Source organism: Convolutriloba macropyga, chromosome 2 (assembly GCF_964194025.1).
Source record: "Convolutriloba macropyga chromosome 2, txConMacr16.3, whole genome shotgun sequence".
NCBI lineage: Eukaryota > Metazoa > Xenacoelomorpha > Acoela > Convolutidae > Convolutriloba > Convolutriloba macropyga.
Window position 1 is genome coordinate 44,925,731 of NC_134469.1, and position 19,951 is coordinate 44,945,681.

General features: G+C 35.1%; 1 protein-coding gene across 1 annotated transcript; it reads left to right on the forward strand.

The window, feature by feature from the left end:
- The first annotated feature begins 3,167 nt into the window (after positions 1–3,167).
- Positions 3,168–4,082, forward strand: LOC142335305 (small ribosomal subunit protein uS19-like). Its single transcript, XM_075383749.1, has 2 exons — positions 3,168–3,528; positions 3,812–4,082. Exons 1-2 carry the CDS (start codon positions 3,211–3,213, stop codon positions 3,935–3,937), a joined length of 444 nt encoding a protein of 147 aa, XP_075239864.1. The 5' UTR covers positions 3,168–3,210; the 3' UTR covers positions 3,938–4,082.
- Positions 4,083–19,951: the final 15,869 nt, after the last annotated feature.

The window sequence follows — 19,951 nt, forward strand, 5'->3', positions numbered from 1 at the left end:
TCTATGTCTTTTTCTTTGTTCTTTATTTCGCAGCTGGTTAATTGTTTCCTTGACAATATATCCTACCGAATGCCTAGAATATTGATTACCTTCCCAAATTTCATTTTTTGTCAATGCTTCATGGAACAATTCCCAATTGCTGATGGCTCGGAACAAGCGGTGTTTTGTTCCCTGTATTATGCTTTTCTTATGTTGTAGGGGTGCACAGCTAGGATAGTTCAAAATTGTTCCACTATCTGATGGTTTTTGATACCATGTGCAAAAAATGTTCCCCTCCTTTTGTACGTTAATTGAGATGTCCAGAAATGGCAAACTGTTTTTATCATCTGTTGTTTCTAATGTAAAATGGAAATTTGGATGGAGGTTATTGACCTCATCTAACAGCTCTTTTATGTCACCTCTAATTGTTCTCACAATATCGTCGACATATCTTAGAAAAACTTCAGTTTTGGACGAATGGTTAATGTCAGTCTGATCATTTTCACAACAGAATGAGCACATCCAGAACTGGTTTTCCATGCTATCATATTCTGTGTTACTGATTTGCTGACATTTTGCGTGGAACCATCTATTACAAACTTCACACTCAACACACCAAAAATGTGCTGTCACACGGTGTTAGCAATTGCGACAAGTGCTGGGTTGTGTGTTGGTTTTACATTTGGGTGTCTGTAATTTCAGTTGTGTCTCTCACAATTTCATCCAAAGGTTTGCCAAAATCACCGCCAAGGACGCACACATTGCCAGCTCATCTTTCTGACAGTACCAACTTTCAGTGCATTTGAAATGGACGTTGGTGACAGCTAATTCAAGCAGATGTTTCATTGTTGTTCTAGGTATGTCTGGTTTATCGTCCCTAGCATAAAGCGATCGCAGGGCAATGTTAATGGCTTCCTTTACGGGAACGTTGGTGTATAAACTTTTTACATCTTATGATAAGATTTGTTGGTCTTTTTCAAGCTTTAATTGCTCCAGAGTCTTTAGTGCGTCATTGGTATTAGTTTCCATGTTTGCTGCTTCAATCTTTTGGAAGAAGGGTGTTAGAAACTTGTTAGGTTAATGGTAACAACTTCCCGGGACAGAGAGAACAGGTCTCAGAGGGGTTTCTTTTTTGTGTACTTTAGCTAATCCATACAACCTTGCCGGTTGCGCTCCAGTGGACCTTAAAGCTTGGTAGACCTGAACCGGTATCTTCCATTTTTTCCTCATATCCAAAAGTTCTTTGTTTAGTTCTTTTTCATTTTTCATTACGATATTATCACAACTCTTTTCAAGTTTTCTGAACTGTTTGCAAACTAAAACTTTTTCCATTTTTTCTGCGTGCGTGCTCTTTTTAAACCCTACACCCTTATCAAAAGGAACAGCAATCAGGGCGTAGTGACGCAGATATTTTTGCACTTTTGCTAATGCTCTATCTAAAGTTGTTTCTCTTATGTTTTTTGAGTACCATTTTGCTGCCGCTTCAGTTTACATTGTTCTCACGCAGATTTCTTATCAAGCTGTCTATGTCCGCCAAGAAATGCAACTCTTTAAATTTGTCCCTTTTTGGATGCTTTGGACCAAAAGCGAGCAAGTCCCTGACGAATCCCGGCAAAATGATATTATCTAGAACCGCTACAGTCTTCTCATTAGACGCTAATATCGGCTTGTTATCCCTGCAGTCTTCGTTCAGAACTAACTACATGGTTGCGAACTCCGTTGCGCAAAACAAAAATTACGGAGGGCAATAGGTGGTTATCTAAATTCTTAAGGAGAACTTTTCGACTAGCAGCTCGCTTTTGGTCACATTTATGATGCGTGTCAGCTGCTGTGGAAATTTCCGACCGTTGCTATTTTAGTTGAAAACTATGCACCGCTTTATCTGAAAAAACATCTGTTTTCGGAACACGAAATTTATTCCGGTATTATATCTGTGCTAAGGCAATTTTTAAGTAAATTTATTCTGCTTCTGCTACTTTCATTTTTGCACACATTGTTTTCATAGTCCACGTATGGTTTCCAACAGTCTCTTTTTTGCAAAGTTTTTGCACAGTTTCCTTTTCCCCCTGTTCTTTTTCAGCAGTTTCCGTAGATTAGATTGATATTTCAACACTAACCCCAGTGATTTAAGCTCAATGTCGGGGTCCTGATGTAGTTGTAACAGTACAAGTAAATTTCTCCATAGAGGTTGCTTTCGAATAATCCTAACAGTTTCGCTGATAGAATTTAAAATTTGTTGCAACCCTGAGAGTTTTGTTCAAAAGTTCTGTGCTACGGACAGACTTGGGCGAGCAGTCTTGCTTTAAAAGGGGGGCCTTTCTGGAATAAAAAAATCAATTTAACTATCTCCTGCGTGTGCTGAAAGAGAAACTTGGTATGCCTTTCACAATTAAACATAGAAGAAAGGTTATATTTATGGAGTTTACAAAAGTGAAATTTTTACGAGGTGTCGAATTGAAAATATCAAAAACAATGGTAAAAAGTTTTCAACAATTCTATTTACGTTGTTTATTGCTGCCATTTAAAGTTTTCTGTTAATTTAAAATGTATATCTTATCTTCGTAGTATCAACACCTACAATTTAGTTTGCTTATATACCGTCGAGTGTATCGTTCGGGGTCTCTCGAGCCATAAAGCTGTACTATGGAACGGAGTAAAAACCGAGGAGCATTCAAAATTGTTTTGTTTATGCTCACTGGAATACTTCGCTCGAGTTTTTTTGGCTATGTACAACGAGCCGACAGAAACTGTACACTTGGCGGATCCTGTGTGACTGCCCCAACTGCAAGGACAAACAAAGAGCAATCTGATACGTGGACGATCGGGGAGCAGTCCCTTAGACGAAATCGTCAACAGCAACAATATGCGATTCACTGAAACTCAAAAGACAGATTAATGTTTTGAATTGTGGTCCTGAGATCTTGAACCCCCCCCCCCCCCCTCATCCATCCCTCCACCTTATTCCTCCCGTAACCCCTAAACCTCGACATCCCCTACTCTGCTCACTCCTCCCCCTCAATTGAGCTTATGCTTGCCGCCTAAGCCGCAGTTAGTGGCTGTCGTTTGAAAGCAATTAGCTCAATGTTGGTTGGCTATGTTTGAATTTATTTATTTCCGTATTAATCCTGTTCTAATTCACTGGCGAAGAAACCAGGCCGCTGCCTAAATCATACTCTACTGCTAATTGGAGTTGATTGATATATTGATTTTTTTTCAGAAAAAGACTAAATAATGTCTGACGCTCCCGTTGTTCGACAAAAGCGAACCTTCCGAAAATATACCTACCGTGGCGTTGACTTGGATGCTCTCCTGCAAATGAAACCAGATCAGCTATCGCAACTGTTTGCTTATCGACAAAGGCGAAAGATGCTGAGAGGATCTAAGCAAAGACAGTATACCAGTTTGTTGAAGAAGCTAAGAAAGGCTAAGAAGAACTGTAAGCCGGACGAGAAACCAGCGGCTGTGAAGACTCACTTGAGAGACATGACAATTATCCCGGAGATGGTCGGATCTATTGTTGGTGTTTACAATGGAAAAATCTACAACCAGGTAGGCACTCACTTTGCATTGATCGCAGGCAGTTCCTCACGACGTGCAGAAGTATTTCGCTGATCATAAAAGTGAAGCGAAACTGATAAAATACCTATCGAACTTTTCAGAAGTTTCGGGACAATAAGTTACTCTCTCTTCGCATTGACATACACAACAGGGATGTTATGGGTTTCGTAAAAACCCCCAATTAATATTATGTAGGAAATAAACCCCCCAAGGAAAAATGCCCCAACGGAAACAACCAGCTAGCAAATAGCTACGGTAAGATTACGTGTTCCAGGTTGAGATCAAAGCCGAGATGATCAGCCACTATTTGGGAGAGTTCAGTATGACATACAAACCTGTCAAGCACGGCCGACCTGGTATTGGAGCTACCCACTCATCCCGATTCATTCCCCTGAAGTAGGAGGTGCTTGGGCCACAATGATATTTCACTATGCTTTATTCATTTTAACGGAGCTACATTTACTGTTGTTGACTACTGATTGTGGTGTGCCGTAAATCTTAATGGATAATTGCAGCATTTGAATTATCAAGATTTCGAGACTTAATCTTTTATACTGCAAAGGTTAATGGAACTATAACGCCCGGGAAATCTCAACGACTATATGAAATAAGTCGAAAGACTGTCTCCAAATGTTTATGATACATAACAAAGCGCCATTAGTAGACATAAATACAATTTGAGGCTGTGGCAAAACCGATAAAGCAAGGAGTTACTCTTTTTGTCATTTGTTGTGAACCTTAATCTGCTCAAAACAACAAATTACAAAGTTGGTTCCAGATGCAACTTAAGCTTTCAGTTACTTTCCTTTGGATTTCTGTTTTAGCTTTTCAGTGATTACTAAGCAAAATTATAGGTTATGTCGAGTTTTGCGAAACAGTTCAGCAAGTTTGCCTCTTGCCTCGCAACAGTTCAGGCTAATCCCGTGCTAAACTCCTTAAACGCTATTAAAATGTTTTTTTTTTTTAATTTTCATTGTGTAATACTTAGGGAGCAATTGGTATATATGCCAAGTTTGTATGCAATGTCAGATTTCTGTTCGTAAAATGACATTTTAAAATAAATATCGAAGCGTCAATCTGTATTTTGACAGAATGTATGATGTAGAAAAATCAATTTGTATTCGCCCTTAGTGTTCCGACTCCTCTCATCCAAAAATTTTAAAACAAAAGAACGATATATTTAACGTTGGAATACTGAAGGTGATAGGCTAACACGGAAGAAATGCAGACAAAAGTGGAAAATTCAAATAAGTGTGAGAAAAATGTCAAGCCATTAAAACCATTAGCAATTCACTGAAAGTTGATTTTTTTCAGTTGTATCTGTTTTTAATGCAATTTTGACCTATCGTTATTTTGGTAATGTTACGACATATCAGAAAAGATCCACAAATACAAACAGTTATCCCCAAACTTCACAAAATTGTCATGAAAATTGTAAGGGAATCGTATAATCATTATTTAAAAAAAACTGCGTCTTCACGGGACCTTGGTTAGTTAGACTGAGCTGCAAGTTGACAATAATAAAATTAAAACTGGGGCAAAGTTTTGATTTATCGGACTAGGACTACAGAAGAGTAAAGAATGCAGGCAAAACTCAAAATTTCATTAAAATTTACAAAAACAAGAGGTTGATGCCATGAGAACTGTTCACAGTGAACAAAATGTTTGTGCATCAGTAATTGATAGAATCTTGATATGAAAAATGACTCCTCTCTAATTGAAATGATAAAAAAGCAACGATTGTGCAAAATATTTAAAAGGCGGCCCAATACAGTTTGCTCACCTTTGATTGTAAAAACCCACAAGAACAGAACTAGCCTATCATTCGCTGTACGTCTATTAACAACACGCATGTGTATCACATCTTTGCGTAATACATAATACATAACAACTATCTGTTCCAAAAAATATTAATTACGTTAAAATGAACAAAATCACTTCGAAGTATCAAATTTTTGCACGAAGAATTTCATGTTAGATAACTACTCGAATTAAAAATGAAATAAAAATTGTTATAAAGTTCTACGTTGGAGGCTTTTTTCTATTGATACCACTCACAACTCTACGATACAGCGGTATAAATTAACTGAGCAAAAAAGCAAGTGAACAAATAGTTCCTACCCTCGCCACCCGAAGTTGGATTGCGAATAACTGCTTTCAGATTTGTAAAACGTTAAGCTTTTAATTAAGCTCCGGCAAAACCGACAAATCAATTGCTGGGAATTGCTATTTCTTGTTTGTTGTAAACCTTAATCTGATCAAAAATCGTCACATTAGAAAGTTAGTTTCGCACAGATGCCACTTCAGCTTTCCGTACATTCCTTTGGATTTCTTTTATAGATTCTAACTGATTACTACTGAAAATTATTGGATTTTTTGAGTTTCGCAAAACATTTGAGCAAGGGTTTTACCTCTTGCGTCTCAACAGTTCAGGCTAATACCCTGCTGAACTCCTTAAAAGCTGTTAAACTTTTTTTATTTTCAAAAGTAATACTTAGGGAGCAATTGGTATGTATTATGTACTATATTAAGTTTTTATGCAATGCCAGATTTATCTTCGTAAAATGACATTTTTAAATAAATATTGAAGCGTCAATCTGTATTTTGACAGAATGTATAATGTAGAAAAATCGATTTGTATTCGCCCTTAGTGTTCCGACTCCTCTCATCCAAAAATTTTAAAAAGAACGATAAATTTAACGTTGGAATACTGAAGGTGATAGGCTAACAAGGAAGAAATGCAGACAAGAGTGGAAAATTCTAATAAGTGTGAGTAAAATATCAAGCCATTGAAACCATTAGCAATTCACTGACAACTTCATTTTTTTTCAGTTGCCTGTTTTTAATGCCATTTCGAGCTATCGTTATTTTAGTAATGTTACGATATATAAGAAAAGATCCTCAAATACAAACAATTATCCTCAATTCCGACAAAATTGTCACGAAAGGTTGTAAGTGAATCGTATAATCATTTTTGAAAACACAAACTGCCTAACAGACTTCACGAGAAAGACAATGGGACCTCTGGTTAATGAGACTGAGCTGAGAGTTGAGTAATAAAATTTAAACTTGGGCAAAATTTTGATTACAGACTATGAACTCAGAATATTAACCAATGCAGGGAAAACTCAAAAATTCATAAAAGTTCACAGCAACACGATGTCGATGCCATGGGACAATCACTGTAAACAAAATATATTTGCATCAGTAATTGATGGAGTCTTGATATGAAAAATGACTCTTCTGTAATTGACATGACAAAAATGCTTTAATTGTGAAAATTGTTCAAAAGGCGGCCCAATACATTTTGCACACCTTTGATTGTAAAAACTCTCAAGAACAGAACTAGCCTTTCTATTGCTGAACGTCTATTAAAAACACGCATGTGTATCATCTTTGCGTATTAAATAATACATAACGACTATGTGATCCAAAAATGTTAATTACGTTAGAATTGAACAAAATTACTCAAAGTATCAAATTTTCGCACGAAGAAATTCAATTTAGATAACTACACGAAATAAAAACGAAGTAAAAATTGTTTTGAAGTTCTACGCTGGAGGCTATCTTCTATTGATATTATTGATACCACTCGCAACTCTACGATAAAGCGGCTTAAAATGACAGCCATAAAGCAATTGAACAAGTAGTTCCTACCGCCGCCACCACCTAAGGTGGATTGCGAAATTCTTTTTGAGATGTGTAAAACGTTAAGCTTTTAATTAAGCTCCGGCAAAACCGAATAGTTGGGAGCTTTTGTTTGTTATTTGTTGTGAACCTTAATCTCACGAAAAAACGTCAACTTACGAAGTTAGTTTCACACAGGTGCATCTTCAGCTTTCCGTACATTCCTTTGGATCTGTTATAGATTCTAAATGATTACTACTCAAAATTATTGGACTTTTCACGTTTCGCAAAACTTTTGAGCAAGGGTTTTACCTCTTGCCTCTCAACAGTTCAGGCTAATTCCGTGCTGAACTCCTTAAACGATATTAGACGGTTTTGTTTAATTTTCAAAATAATAATTAGGGAGCAATTGGTATATATTATGCCTATTTTGTATGCAATGTCAGATTTCTCTTCGTAAATTGACGTTTTAAAATGAATATTGAAGCAGCAATCTGTATTTTTCCTAAATGCATAATGTGGAAAAATCAATGGGTATTCGCACTTAGTGTTCAGAATCTTCTCATCCCAAATTTTAAAACGAGAACGATATATTTAACGTTGGAATACTGAAGGTGATAGGCTAATAAGGAACAAATGCATTCAAAAATAGAAAATTCAAATAAGTCTGAGAAAAATATCAAGCCATTAAAACCATTAGCAATTCACTGAAAGTTGATTTTTTTCAGTTGTATCTGTTTTTAATGCAATTTTGACCTATCGTTATTTTGGTAATGTTACGACATATCAGAAAAGATCCTCAAATACAAACAATTATCCTCAATTTTGACAAAACTGTCATGAAAAGTTGTAAGTAAATCGTATCTTTTTTGAAAACACAGACTGCCTAACAGACTTCACGAGAAAGACTATAGGACCTTTGGTTAGTGAGACTGAGCTGCAAGTGGACAGTAATAAAATTTAAACTTGGGCAAAATTTTGATTTATCAGACTATGACTCAGAATAGTAACCAATGCAGGGAAAACTCAAAAAATTCATAAAAGTTCACAGCAACACGATGTCGATGCCATGGGACAATCACTGTAAACAAAATGTGTTTGCATCAGTAATTGATGGAGTCTTGATATGAAAAATGACTCCTCTGTAATTGACATGACAAAAATGCATCAATTGTGAAAATTGTTCAAAAGGCGGCCCAATACATTTTGCACACCTTTGATTGTAAAAACTCTCAGGAACAGAACTAGCCTCTCTATTGCTGAACGTCTATTAAAAACACGCATGTGTATCATATCTTTGCGTATTACATAATACATAACGACTATCTGATCCAAAAATCTTAATAACGTTAGAGTTGAACAAAATTACGTCAAAGTATCAAATTTTTGCACGAAGAAATTCAACTTAGATAACTACACGGAATAAAAACGAAATAAAAACTGTTTTGAACTACGCTGGAGGCTATCTTCTATTGATACCACTCACAACTCTACGATAAAGCGGCTTAAAATGACAGCGAAAAGGCAATTGAACAAGTAGTTCCTACCGCCGCCACCACCTAAGGTGGATTGCGAAAAATTCTTTTTGAGATGTGTAAAACGTTAAGCTTTTAATTAAGCTACGGCAAAACCGAAAAATTGGGAGGTTTTGTTTGTTATTTGTTGTGAACCTTAATCTCACGAAAAATCGTCAACTTACGAAGTTAGTTTCACACAGGTGCATCTTCAGCTCTCCGTACATTCCTTTGGATCTCTGTTATAGATTCTAAATGATTACTACTCAAAATTATTGGACTTTGCAGGTTTCGCAAAACATTTGAGCAAGGGTTTTACCTCTTGCCTCTCAACAGTTCAGGCTAATCCCGTGCTAAACTCCCTAAACGATATTAGAGTTTTTGTTTAATTTTCAAAATAATAATTAGGGCGCAATTGGTATATATTATGCCTAGTTTGTATGCAATGTCAGATTTCTCTTCGTAAAATGAAATTTTAAAATAAAATAAAACATTTTAAGAATGACATTTTAAAATATTGAAGCAGCAATCTGTATTTTGACGAAATGCATGATGTGGAAAAATCAACGGGTATTCGCACTTAGTGTTCCGACTCCTCTCATCCAAAAATTTTAAAACAAAAGAACGATATATTCAACGTTGGAATAGTGAAAGTGATAGGCTAATAAGGAGCAAATGCAGCCAAAAATGGAAATATCAAATAAGTGTGAGAAAAGTGTCAAGCCATTAAAACCATTAGCATTTCATTGACAACTTCATTTTTTTCAGTTGCTTGTTTTTAATGCCATTTTGACTTGCCTTTTTTTGGTAATGTTACGAGGCATCAGAAAAGATCCACAAATACAAACAATTATCCCCAAACTTCACAAAATTGTCATGAAAAGTTGTAAGGGAATCTTGTAATCATTATTTACAAAAAAAAACTGCTGAAGAGACTTCACGAGGAAGACAATGGGACCTTGGTTAGTCAGACTGAGCTGCAAGTTGATAGTAATAAATTTTAAACTGGGGCAAAGTTTTGAGTTTTCGGACTAGGACTACAGAAGAGTAACAAATGCAGGCCAAACTCAAAAATTCAAAAAAATTTATAAAAACACGATGTCGATGCCATGAGAACCATGGGACATTCACTCTAAACAAAATGTATGTGCATCAGTATTTGTTGGAATCTTGATATGAAAATTGACTCATCTGTAATTTACTTAAAAAAGCAACACTTTTTTTCAAAGGCGTTCCAATACAATTTGCACAACTTTGATTTTGAAAATCCACTAGAACAGATCTATTACAGCGCAAAACATTTATCTGATTAACAATTATCTGATCCAATAAATCTTAATTACGTTTAAATTTAACAAAATTACAAAATATTAAATTTTTGCACAAAGAAATTCAACCTAGATAACTACTCGAATTTAAACGAAATACAAATTGCTTTAATGTATTACGCTGGAGGCTTTCTTCTATTGATACCACTCACAACTCTACGATAAAGCGGCCTAAATTGAATGAACAAAAAAGCAATTGAACAAATAGTTGCTACCCCCGCGAGCTCTAACGTGGATTGCGAAAAAATAAATTCCGATTAGTAAAACGTTAAGCTCTGGCAAAACCGACAAAGCAATTGCTGGGAGTTGCTAGATTTGTTATTTGTTGTTTATCTTAATCTGATTTAAAAAAACGTTATCACAAAGTTAGTTTAAATCAGATGCAAATCCAGCTTGCCGTACATTCCTTTGGATTTCTGTTTTAGATTCCAAATGATTACTACTGAAATTTATTGGAGTTTTCAGGTTTTACAAAATATTTGAGCAAGGATTTTTCCTCTTGCCTCACAACATTTAAATCTAATCCCGTGCTAAACTCCTTAAACGCTGTTAAAAGGTTTTTTATTTTTTCAAAGTATAATATTTAGGGAGCAATTGGTATATATTATGCCAAGTTTGTATGCAATGTGAGATTTTTGTTCGTATGACATTTTTAGATGAATATTGAAGCGTCAATCTGTATTTTGCCAGAATGTATGATGTAGAAAAATCAATTTATATTCGCCCTTAGTGTTCCGACTCCTCTCATCCAAAAATTTTAAAACAAAAGAACGATATATATCGCGTTGAAATACTGAAGTTGATAGGCTAATAAGGAACAAATACCGGCAAAGAGAGAAATTTCAAGTTTGAGAGAAATGTCTAGCCATTAAAACCATTAGCATTTCACTGACAACTTATATTTCAATTGCGTCTCTTTTCAATACCATCTTGACCTGTCGGCATGGTAATGTTACAAGACATAAGAAAAGATCCACAAATACAAACAATTATCCCCAAACTTCACAAAATTGTCATGAAAAGTTGTAAGGGATTCGTATAATCATTATCAAAGAAACTGCTTAAGAGACTTCACGAGGAAGACATTGGAACCTTGGTTAGTGAGACTGAGCTGCAAGGTGACAATAATAAAATTAAAAAACTGGGGCAAAGTTTTGATTTATCGGACTAAGACTACAGAAGAGTAGAAAATGCAGGCAAAACTCAAAAATTCATAAAAATTTACAAAAACACGATGTCGATGACATGAGAACCATGGGACATTCACTCTAAACAAAATGTATGTGCATCAGTATTTGATGGAATCTTGATATGAAAATTCTCATCAGTAATTTGCTTTAAAAAGCAGCACTATTTTTCAAAGGCGTTCCAATACAATTTGCGCAACTTTGATTGTAAAAACCCACTAGAACAGATATAGCATTTCTATTACAGCGCTTCAATTGAAAGCACGCATTTGTATCACATCTTTGCGTCTTACATAATACTTAACAATTATCTGATCCAATAAATCTTAATTACGTTTAAATTGAACAAAATCAAATCAATATCAATTTTTTGCACAATGAAGTTCAACCTAGATAACTACTCGAAGTGAAAACGAAATACAAATTGTTTTAATGTTCTACGCTGGAGGCTTTCTTCTATTGATACCACTCACAACTCTACGATAAAGCGGCCTAAATTGAATGAACAAAAAAGCAATTGAACAAATAGTTGCTACCCCCGCCACCTCTAACGTGGATTGCGAAAAAATAAATTCGGATTAGTAAATCGTTAAGCTCTGGCAAAACCGACAAAGCAATTGCTGGGAGTTGCTATGTTGTTATTTGTTGTTTATCTTAATCTGATTAAAAAAAAACGTTATCACAAAGTTAGTTTAAAAGATGCAAATCCAGCTTGCCGTACATTCCTTTGGATTTCTGTTTTAGATTCCAAATGATTACTACTGAAATTTATTGGAGTTTTCAGGTTTTACAAAATATTTGAGCAAGGGTTTTTCCTCTTGCCTCACAACATTTAAATCTAATCCCGTGTTAAACTCCTTATACGCTGTTAAAAGGTTTTTTTTTATTTTTTCAAAGTGTAATACTTTTGGTATATATTATGCCAAGTTGGTATGCAATGTGAGATTTTTGTTCGTATAATGACATTTTTAGATGAATATTGAAGCGTCAATCTGTATTTTGCCAGAATGTATGATGTAGAAAAATCAATTTGTATTCGCCCTTAGTGTTCCGACTCCTCTCATCCAAAAAATTTAAAACAAAAGAACGATATATATCGCGTTGAAATACTGAAGTTGATAGGCTAATAAGGAACAAATACCGGCAAAGAGAGAAATTTCAGTTAAGTTTGAGAGAAATGTCAAGCCATTAAAACCATTAGCATTTCACTGACAACTTTATATATTTCAATTGCGTCTCTTTTCAATACCATCTTGACCTGTCGGTATTTTGGTAATGTTACAAGACATCAACAAAGATCCACAAATACAAACATTTATCCCCATACTTCACAAAATTGTCATGGAAAGTTGTAAGGGATTCGTATAATCATTATTAAAAAAACTGCTTAAGAGACTTCACGAGGAAGACATTGGAACCTTGGTTAGTGAGACTGAGCTGCAAGTTGACAATAATAAAATTAAAACTGGGGCAAAGTTTTGATTTATCGGACTAGGACTACAGAAGAGTAGAAAATGCAGGCAAAGTTCAAAAATTCATAAAAATTTACAAAAACACGATGCTGATGCCATGAGAACCATGTGACATTCACAGTAAACAAAATGTGATAAAACAAAACAACCTCTATAATTGAACTGATAAAAAAGCAACGATTGTGCAAAATATTTAAAAGGCGGCCCAATACAGTTTGCACGCCTTTGATTGTTAAAACCCACAAGAACAGAACTAGCCTATCTTTCGCTGTACGTCTATTAAGATCACGCATGTGTATCACATCTTTGCGTAATACATAGTACATAACAACTATCTGATCCAAAAATTCTTAATTGCGTTAAAATTGAACAAAATCACTTCAAAGTATCACATTTTTGCACGAAAAATTTCATGTTAGATAGCTACTCGAAATAACAACGAAATGAAAATTGCTATAAAGTTCTACGCTGGAGGCTTTGTTTTATTGATACCACTCACAACTCAACGACAAAGCGGCATAAATTAACTGAGCAAAAAGTAATTGAACAAATAGTTCCTACCCCGCCACTCCGAAGTTGGATTGCGAAAAAATGTTTTCAGATGTGTAAAACGTTAAGCTTTCAAATAAGCTCTAGCAAAACCGACAAAGCAAGTGCTGGGAGTTGCTATTTTTTGTTGGTTATCTGATGGAGAAACGTCAATTTAGAAAGTTAGTTTCACACAGTTGCATCTTCAGCTTTCCGTACATTCCTTTGGATCTCTGTTATAGATTCTAAATGATTACTACTCAAAATTATTGGACTTTGCAGGTTTCGCAAAACATTTGAGCAAGGGTTTTACCTCTTGCCTCTCAACAGTTCAGGCTAATCCCGTGCTAATATTAAAAGCTATTAAACCTTTTTTTAATTTTCATAAAGTAATACTTAGGGAGCAATTAGTATATATTATGCCAAGTTTTTATGCAATGCCAGATTTATCTTTGTAAAATGACATTTTTAAATAATTATTGAAGCACCAATCTGTATTTTGCGAGATTTCATGATATAGAAAAATCAATGTGTATTCGCACTTATTGTTCCGTATCGTCTCATCCAAAAATTTTAAAACAAAAGAACGATATTTTTAACGTTGGAATACTGATGGTGATAGGCTAACAAGGAGCAAATGCCGGCAAAAAGGGAAATTTCTATTAATTTTGAGAGAAATGTCAAGCCATTAAAACCATTAGCATTTCACTGACAACTTTATATATTTCAATTGCGTCTCTTTTCAGTACCCTCTTGACCTGTCGGTATTTTGATAATGTTACAAGGCATCCGAAAAGATCCTCAAATACAAACAATTATCCTCAAATTTCACGAAAATGTCATGAAAAGTTGTAAGGGAGTCGTATCATTATTTAAAACAAAACTGCTGAACAGACTTTACGAGAAAGATAATGGGACCTTTGGTTAGTGAGACTGAGCTTCAAATTGACGGTAATAATATTAAAACTGGGGCAATTTTTTTTTTTATTTGACTAGAAGAGTAACCAATGCAGGCAAAACTCAAAAATTCTTAAAAGTTTACAAAAACACGATGTCTATGCCATGAGATTCATCGAACGTTCACTGTAAACGAAATGTATGTGCATCAGTAATTGATGGAATATTGGTATGAAAAATGACTCCTCTGTAATTGACAGAAAAAAGCAAAAATTGTGAATTTTTTTTAAAAGGCGGCCTAATACAATTTGCAAACCTTTGGTTGTAAAACCCACAAAGACAGAACTAGCCTTTCTTTCGCTGCACGTCTATTAAAAACATGCGTGATCGAAAAAATCTTCATTCCGTTAAAATTGATCAAAATCAGTTAAAATTATCAAATTTTTTCACGAAGAATTTAATGTTAGATAACTACTTGAAATAAAAACGAAATAAAAATTGTTATAAAGTTCTACGCTGGAGGCTTTCTTCTATTGATTCCACTCACAACTCTACGATAAAGCGGCATAAATTAACTGAGCAAAAGATCAGTTGAACAAATAGTTTCTACCCCCGCCACCGGAAGTTGGATTGCGAAAAACTGTTTTCAGATTTGTAAAACGTTAAGCTTTTATTTGAGCTCCGGAAAAACCGACAAAGCAATTGCTAGGAGTTGCTATTTTTTGTTTGTTGTTAACCTTAATCTGATCAAAAAACGTCACATTAGAAAGTTAGTTTCGCACAGATGCCACTTCAGCTTTCCGAACATTCCTTTGGATTTCTTTTATAGATTGTAACTGATTGCTACTCAAATTTTTTGTATTTTTGAGGTTTCGTAAAACATTTGAGCCACGGTTTTATCTCTTGCCTCTCTACAGATCAAGCTAATCCCTTGCGAAGTTCATATAACGTAAGGTTTTAAATTTTCAAAGTGTATTAGTTAGGGACTAATTGGTTTCTATGAGGCCAAGTTTCTATGCAATGCCAGAGTTCTCTTAAAGACATTCTTAGTAAATATTGAAGCACAAATCTGTAATCTGTTGTAATGTTTAAGAGCTCTGGAGCAGCATGGTTAAGAAGACAGATCGTAAGAGGTCAATGGACGAAAAATTTGCTCTCTTAGAAGGTAATTGTCCGAAAACGTGGAATCTGTAGAAGAGTCACTGACCAAAATGCCTTCAGAGTCAATGACCGAAAAGTGCAGATGCCAAAAGGTTCACGCGCCGAATAAACAGGGATGCAAGAGATGTCCCAACAGTGACTGAAAGGATTTGCCAAAATTGGAAATAGATGCAAAAAGAGCGTAGTGCCCAAAGAAGTTCTGATGGAAAACGATGCTTTAAAAAGCGCGGGTTCCTCTTCCTTTTTTAAATGGATGGCTGCGATAGTGATTGCTGAGCGGAACTAATACTGGTCTGTGCCTTTTTTTTTCGTCTACAAGATGTTTGTGGCGACCATATGATGTTACACTCCTATTTCTAGGCTTTTGCGGAGTACTTTTCGTTGGATTAGGGAGTTAAACAATTTTAATGATTAATTGTTTAATTACTTTCCAAATTTTTCATGCATTTTTGCTTGGCGGATCTGGATTTTCAATATACTTGTTTGCCTTGGAATTCTGGGTTTTACGTGTTCTAAATTGTGCCCTCCTGAAAATTTTGAAGCGCTCGAAACGGTTTTTTACTTTTGAAAGAAGTAAAAATTGAACCAAGCTTAAAAAATGTTATTAGTTGTTTATGTTGTTTATTGGAGGTTTTGATATTGGTTTAAGTTGATTGGCGATGTTTATGGCTTACCTCCAAGGAAGGTTTCAATTAGCTCCCTACTTCCTTTCGAGGTAATTCTTTCGAATGTATGTCGGCTGTTTTGCGCATCTAGAACATTATTTGACTTCTCACGTGAGTTTTTCACGCTTTCGCTCTTCATTGTTGAGTGATCTGTATCGGTAATATAAATTTGATTTTAGCAAAATAAAAGTAATGGCTTGATAGCCGAGTGGATAGTGCAGCTATTTATGGAGCGGGAGGTCAGTGGTTCAAATCCAGGCGGGGTCGAATGTGTTCCCACCAGCCTGTTGTTCAACAACTATCTGATCCAAAAAATCCTATTTCAGTTAAACTCGAACAAAATCACCAAATTATTAAATTTTCGCACGAAGAATTTAATGTTAGGTAATTACTCGAAATAAAAACGAAATAAGAATTGTTATAACGTTGTACGCTGGAGGCGTTCTATTGATACCACTGACAACTCTACGATAAAGCGGCATAAATTAACTGAGCAAAAAATCAATTGAACAAATAGTTCCTGCCCCCGCCACCCGAAGTTGGATTGCGAAAAACTGTTTTCAGATGTGTAAAACGTTAAGCTTTTTAAGCTTCGGCAAAACCGACGAAGAAATTGCTAGGAGATGCTATTTTTTGTTTGTTGTAAACCTTAATGTGATCAAAAACGTCACATTAAAAAGTTAGTTTCGCACAGATGCAACTTCAGCCTTCCGTACATTCCTTTGGATTTCTTTTATAGATTCTAACTGATTGCTACTCAAATTTTATGTATTTTTGAGGTTTCGTAAAATATTTGAGCCACGGTTTTATCTCTTGCCTCTCTACAGATCAGGCTAATCCTTTGTGAAGTTCATATAACGTAACGTTTCAAATTTTCAAAGTGTATTACTTGGGGAGCAATTGGTTTATATGATGCCAAGATTCTATGCAATGTCAGAGTTCTCGTAAAGACATTCTTAATAAATTTTGAAGCACAAATCTGTAATCTTCTGTATTGTTTAAGAGCTCTGGAGCAGCATGGTTAAGAAGACAGATCGTAAGAGGTCAATTGATGAAAAATTTGCTCTCTTAGAAGGTAATTGTCCGAAAACGTGGAATCTGTAGAAGAGTCACTGACCAAAATGCCTTAAGAGTCAATGACCGAAAAATGCAGATGCCAAAAGGTTCGCGCGCCGAATAAACAGGGATGCAAGAGAAGTCCCAACAGTGGCTGAAAAGATTTGACAAAATTGTAAATAGATTCAAAAAGAGCGTAGTGCCCAAAGAAGTTCTGTTGGAAAACGTTGCTTTAAAAAGCGCGGGTTCCTCTTCCTTTTTTTATGGATAGCTGCGATAGTGATTGCTGAGCGGAACTAATATTTGTCTCTACCATGTTTTTGTTTTGTCTACAAGATGTTTGTGGCGACGACCATATGATGTTACACTCCTATTTCTAGGCTTTTGCGGAGTACTTTTCGTTGGATTAGGGAGTTAAACAGTTTTAATGATTTATTGTTTAATTACTTTCCAAATTTTTCATGCATTTTTGCTTGACGGATCTGGATTTTCAATAGACTTGTTTGCCTTGTTTTACGTGATCTAAATTGTGCCCTCCTGAAGGTTTTGAAGCACTCGAAACGGTTTTTTACTTTTGAAAGTGAAGTAAAAATTGAACCAAGCTTACAAAATGTTATTAGTTGTTTATTGGAGGTTTTGATATTGCTTTAAGTTGATTGGAGATATTTATGGCTTACCGCCAAGGAAGGTTTCAATTTGCTCCCTGCTTCCTTTCGAGGTAATTTTTTCGGATGAATTTGTGTTGAATTTTTTCAATTAATTCAGGATCGTTTTCAAATAATAATAATCAGTTTTTAATTGCTCTTGAACGAAGTTTATAGCAATTATTATGAACGTGTTGATCTTTTTTAATCAAATTTTTTGCTTGAGCTTTTTGCGCTTCTAGAACATTATTTGACTTCTCACGTGAGTTTTTCACGCTTTCGTTCTTCATTTTTGAGTGATCTCTATCGTTCTCACTAAATTTTGTTGCTAATATAAATTCGATTGCAGCAAAATAAAAGTAATGGAAAAGTAATGGCCTGATAGCCGAGTGGACAGTGCAGCTGTTTATGGAGCGGGAGGTCAGTGGTTCAAATGCAGGCGGGGTCGAATGTTTTTCCACCAGCCTGTTGTTCGAGAGCAATTCATCCGACATCAGTTGGTTTATGTTGAGTAAATGCTTCATTGAAATTAATTTTGGGATGCGGACATATGTTCTTCCAAAGGTTTGTGAAAGTTTTAAAATGAAATTCGTTTTGCTTGCTTTTACGGACCTGCTAATTCGCATTTAATGCCGCAACTCCGCTCATTCAAAAACTTTTGAAACCATGGAACGATATATTTAACGTTGGATTTTCAGATTTTAGCGTATTTTCCGAAGAACTAAGAAATCAGCTTCGAGAAATTGCCTCCCTGAAAATAATTTTTTAATCTGTTAATTTAATTTTGCGAAATTTGTTGGTATCCATAAGTATATATGAAAGTAACCCTGAGAGTTAGAAAGTAACTTATGATCGAACATTAGATTGCGAAAGAATTGTTACTTGGTGAAAAATTCACTCAGTTGAAAATTCGCACACATGCGGTTCTGTAAAAGGTTAGTCCAAAGGAAAATCCCTCTCTAGAATTCCGCAATAATTGCGACATAGAAATTTTTAATATTCTTTGAAAAAATTTGAAGTAAAAAGCGATATGAAAGTAAACTAGATTTGTTTAGCCCTCTTTTATAATTAGGTATATAAATAATTGTTTTGGAAACTTAAGCATCTGAAATTATGCCGATAGAGTGAAATTCAAAGTGAACAATTAATTTTTTAGGGTGCAATTATAATTTGTGAATTGAAACGCCACTTCCAAAACGACAGTTGTTCTAATTGCCTCCTAAGTACCGTTGAACAATGTACAGCGAATAAATCTTTCTATTATGTTGGTCACAATTCAGTAGTGTCAATTTGAAATCAATATCTTCAAAGTGGAATCTAAGTTCCTTTATCTCGTCAATTTTCTCAGTATCAGCAGATCCAATTGTCCGTCACTGGTCGTTGGTAAGACTAGCGTATAAGACCGGAGAACAACAAATACCAAACAATCTCAAAAATTCACACAATTTACGAAACAAAATATTTAAAATCATTCACTGATTACTGAAGAGTTTTTATGGTCATTTGGGCCCCAAAATCAAAAGCTCCTCGATTTGAAGGGTTTATGTGAAAAGACACAAATGCCACAAATATTGACCAGTATCAAAAATTAATTTTAGGAAACAGTTTCCAAACAATAAAATATCCGTTGAATCATAAAACCAATAGAGGTTAATTGTATTACAAAAATTTTTTAGAAGTTGCAAGCTGACAAAGAGAATTAGTAGGACAAATTAAGATTTACTCTGAGCTTTTAAAACAAAAAAAACCAATGTGGCCTGTCATAAGTCAGACATTAAGTCTTGAGAATACAAAAGGAGAAAAATGCAAGGACATTTCATGAAAACTTGTAACGGATTTTCATGAAAACTTGTAACGGAATTTTCATGAAAACTTGTAACGGAATCGTATAACAATTATTTAAAACTTAAAACTGCTGAACAGAATTCCCGAGAAAGGTAATGGGACCGTGACCTTTGATTAGTGAGACTGAACTGCAAGTTGACAGTAATAAGATTAAACGGGGGCAAATTTTTGATAAATTAGACTAAGCCATAAGACTACAGAAAAGTACCAAATCCAGGAAGAGCCCAAAATTCCGTCAAAGTTTGCAAAAACACGATGTCGAAGCAAGGAGAACCATGGGACATTCTCTGAAAACAAAATATTTTTGCATCAGTATTTGATGGAATCTTGATATGAGAAATCACTCCTCTGTAATTGACAAAAATTGTGAAAGTATTTAAAATGACTGCCCAATACAACTCGAACACTTTTGATTGTAACCGTCGGCGAAAAGAACAGAATTAGCCATTCTATTGCTGTACGTCTATTAAAACACACATTTGTATCAAAT

Coding starts and splice junctions, on each gene's coding strand:
- LOC142335305 (XM_075383749.1), top strand. CDS start 3,211: ATGTCTGACGCTCCCGTTGTTCGACAAAAGCGAACCTTCCGAAAATAT. Junction 3,529..3,811: donor ATGGAAAAATCTACAACCAG/GTAGGCACTCAC, acceptor TACGTGTTCCAG/GTTGAGATCAAAGCCGAGAT.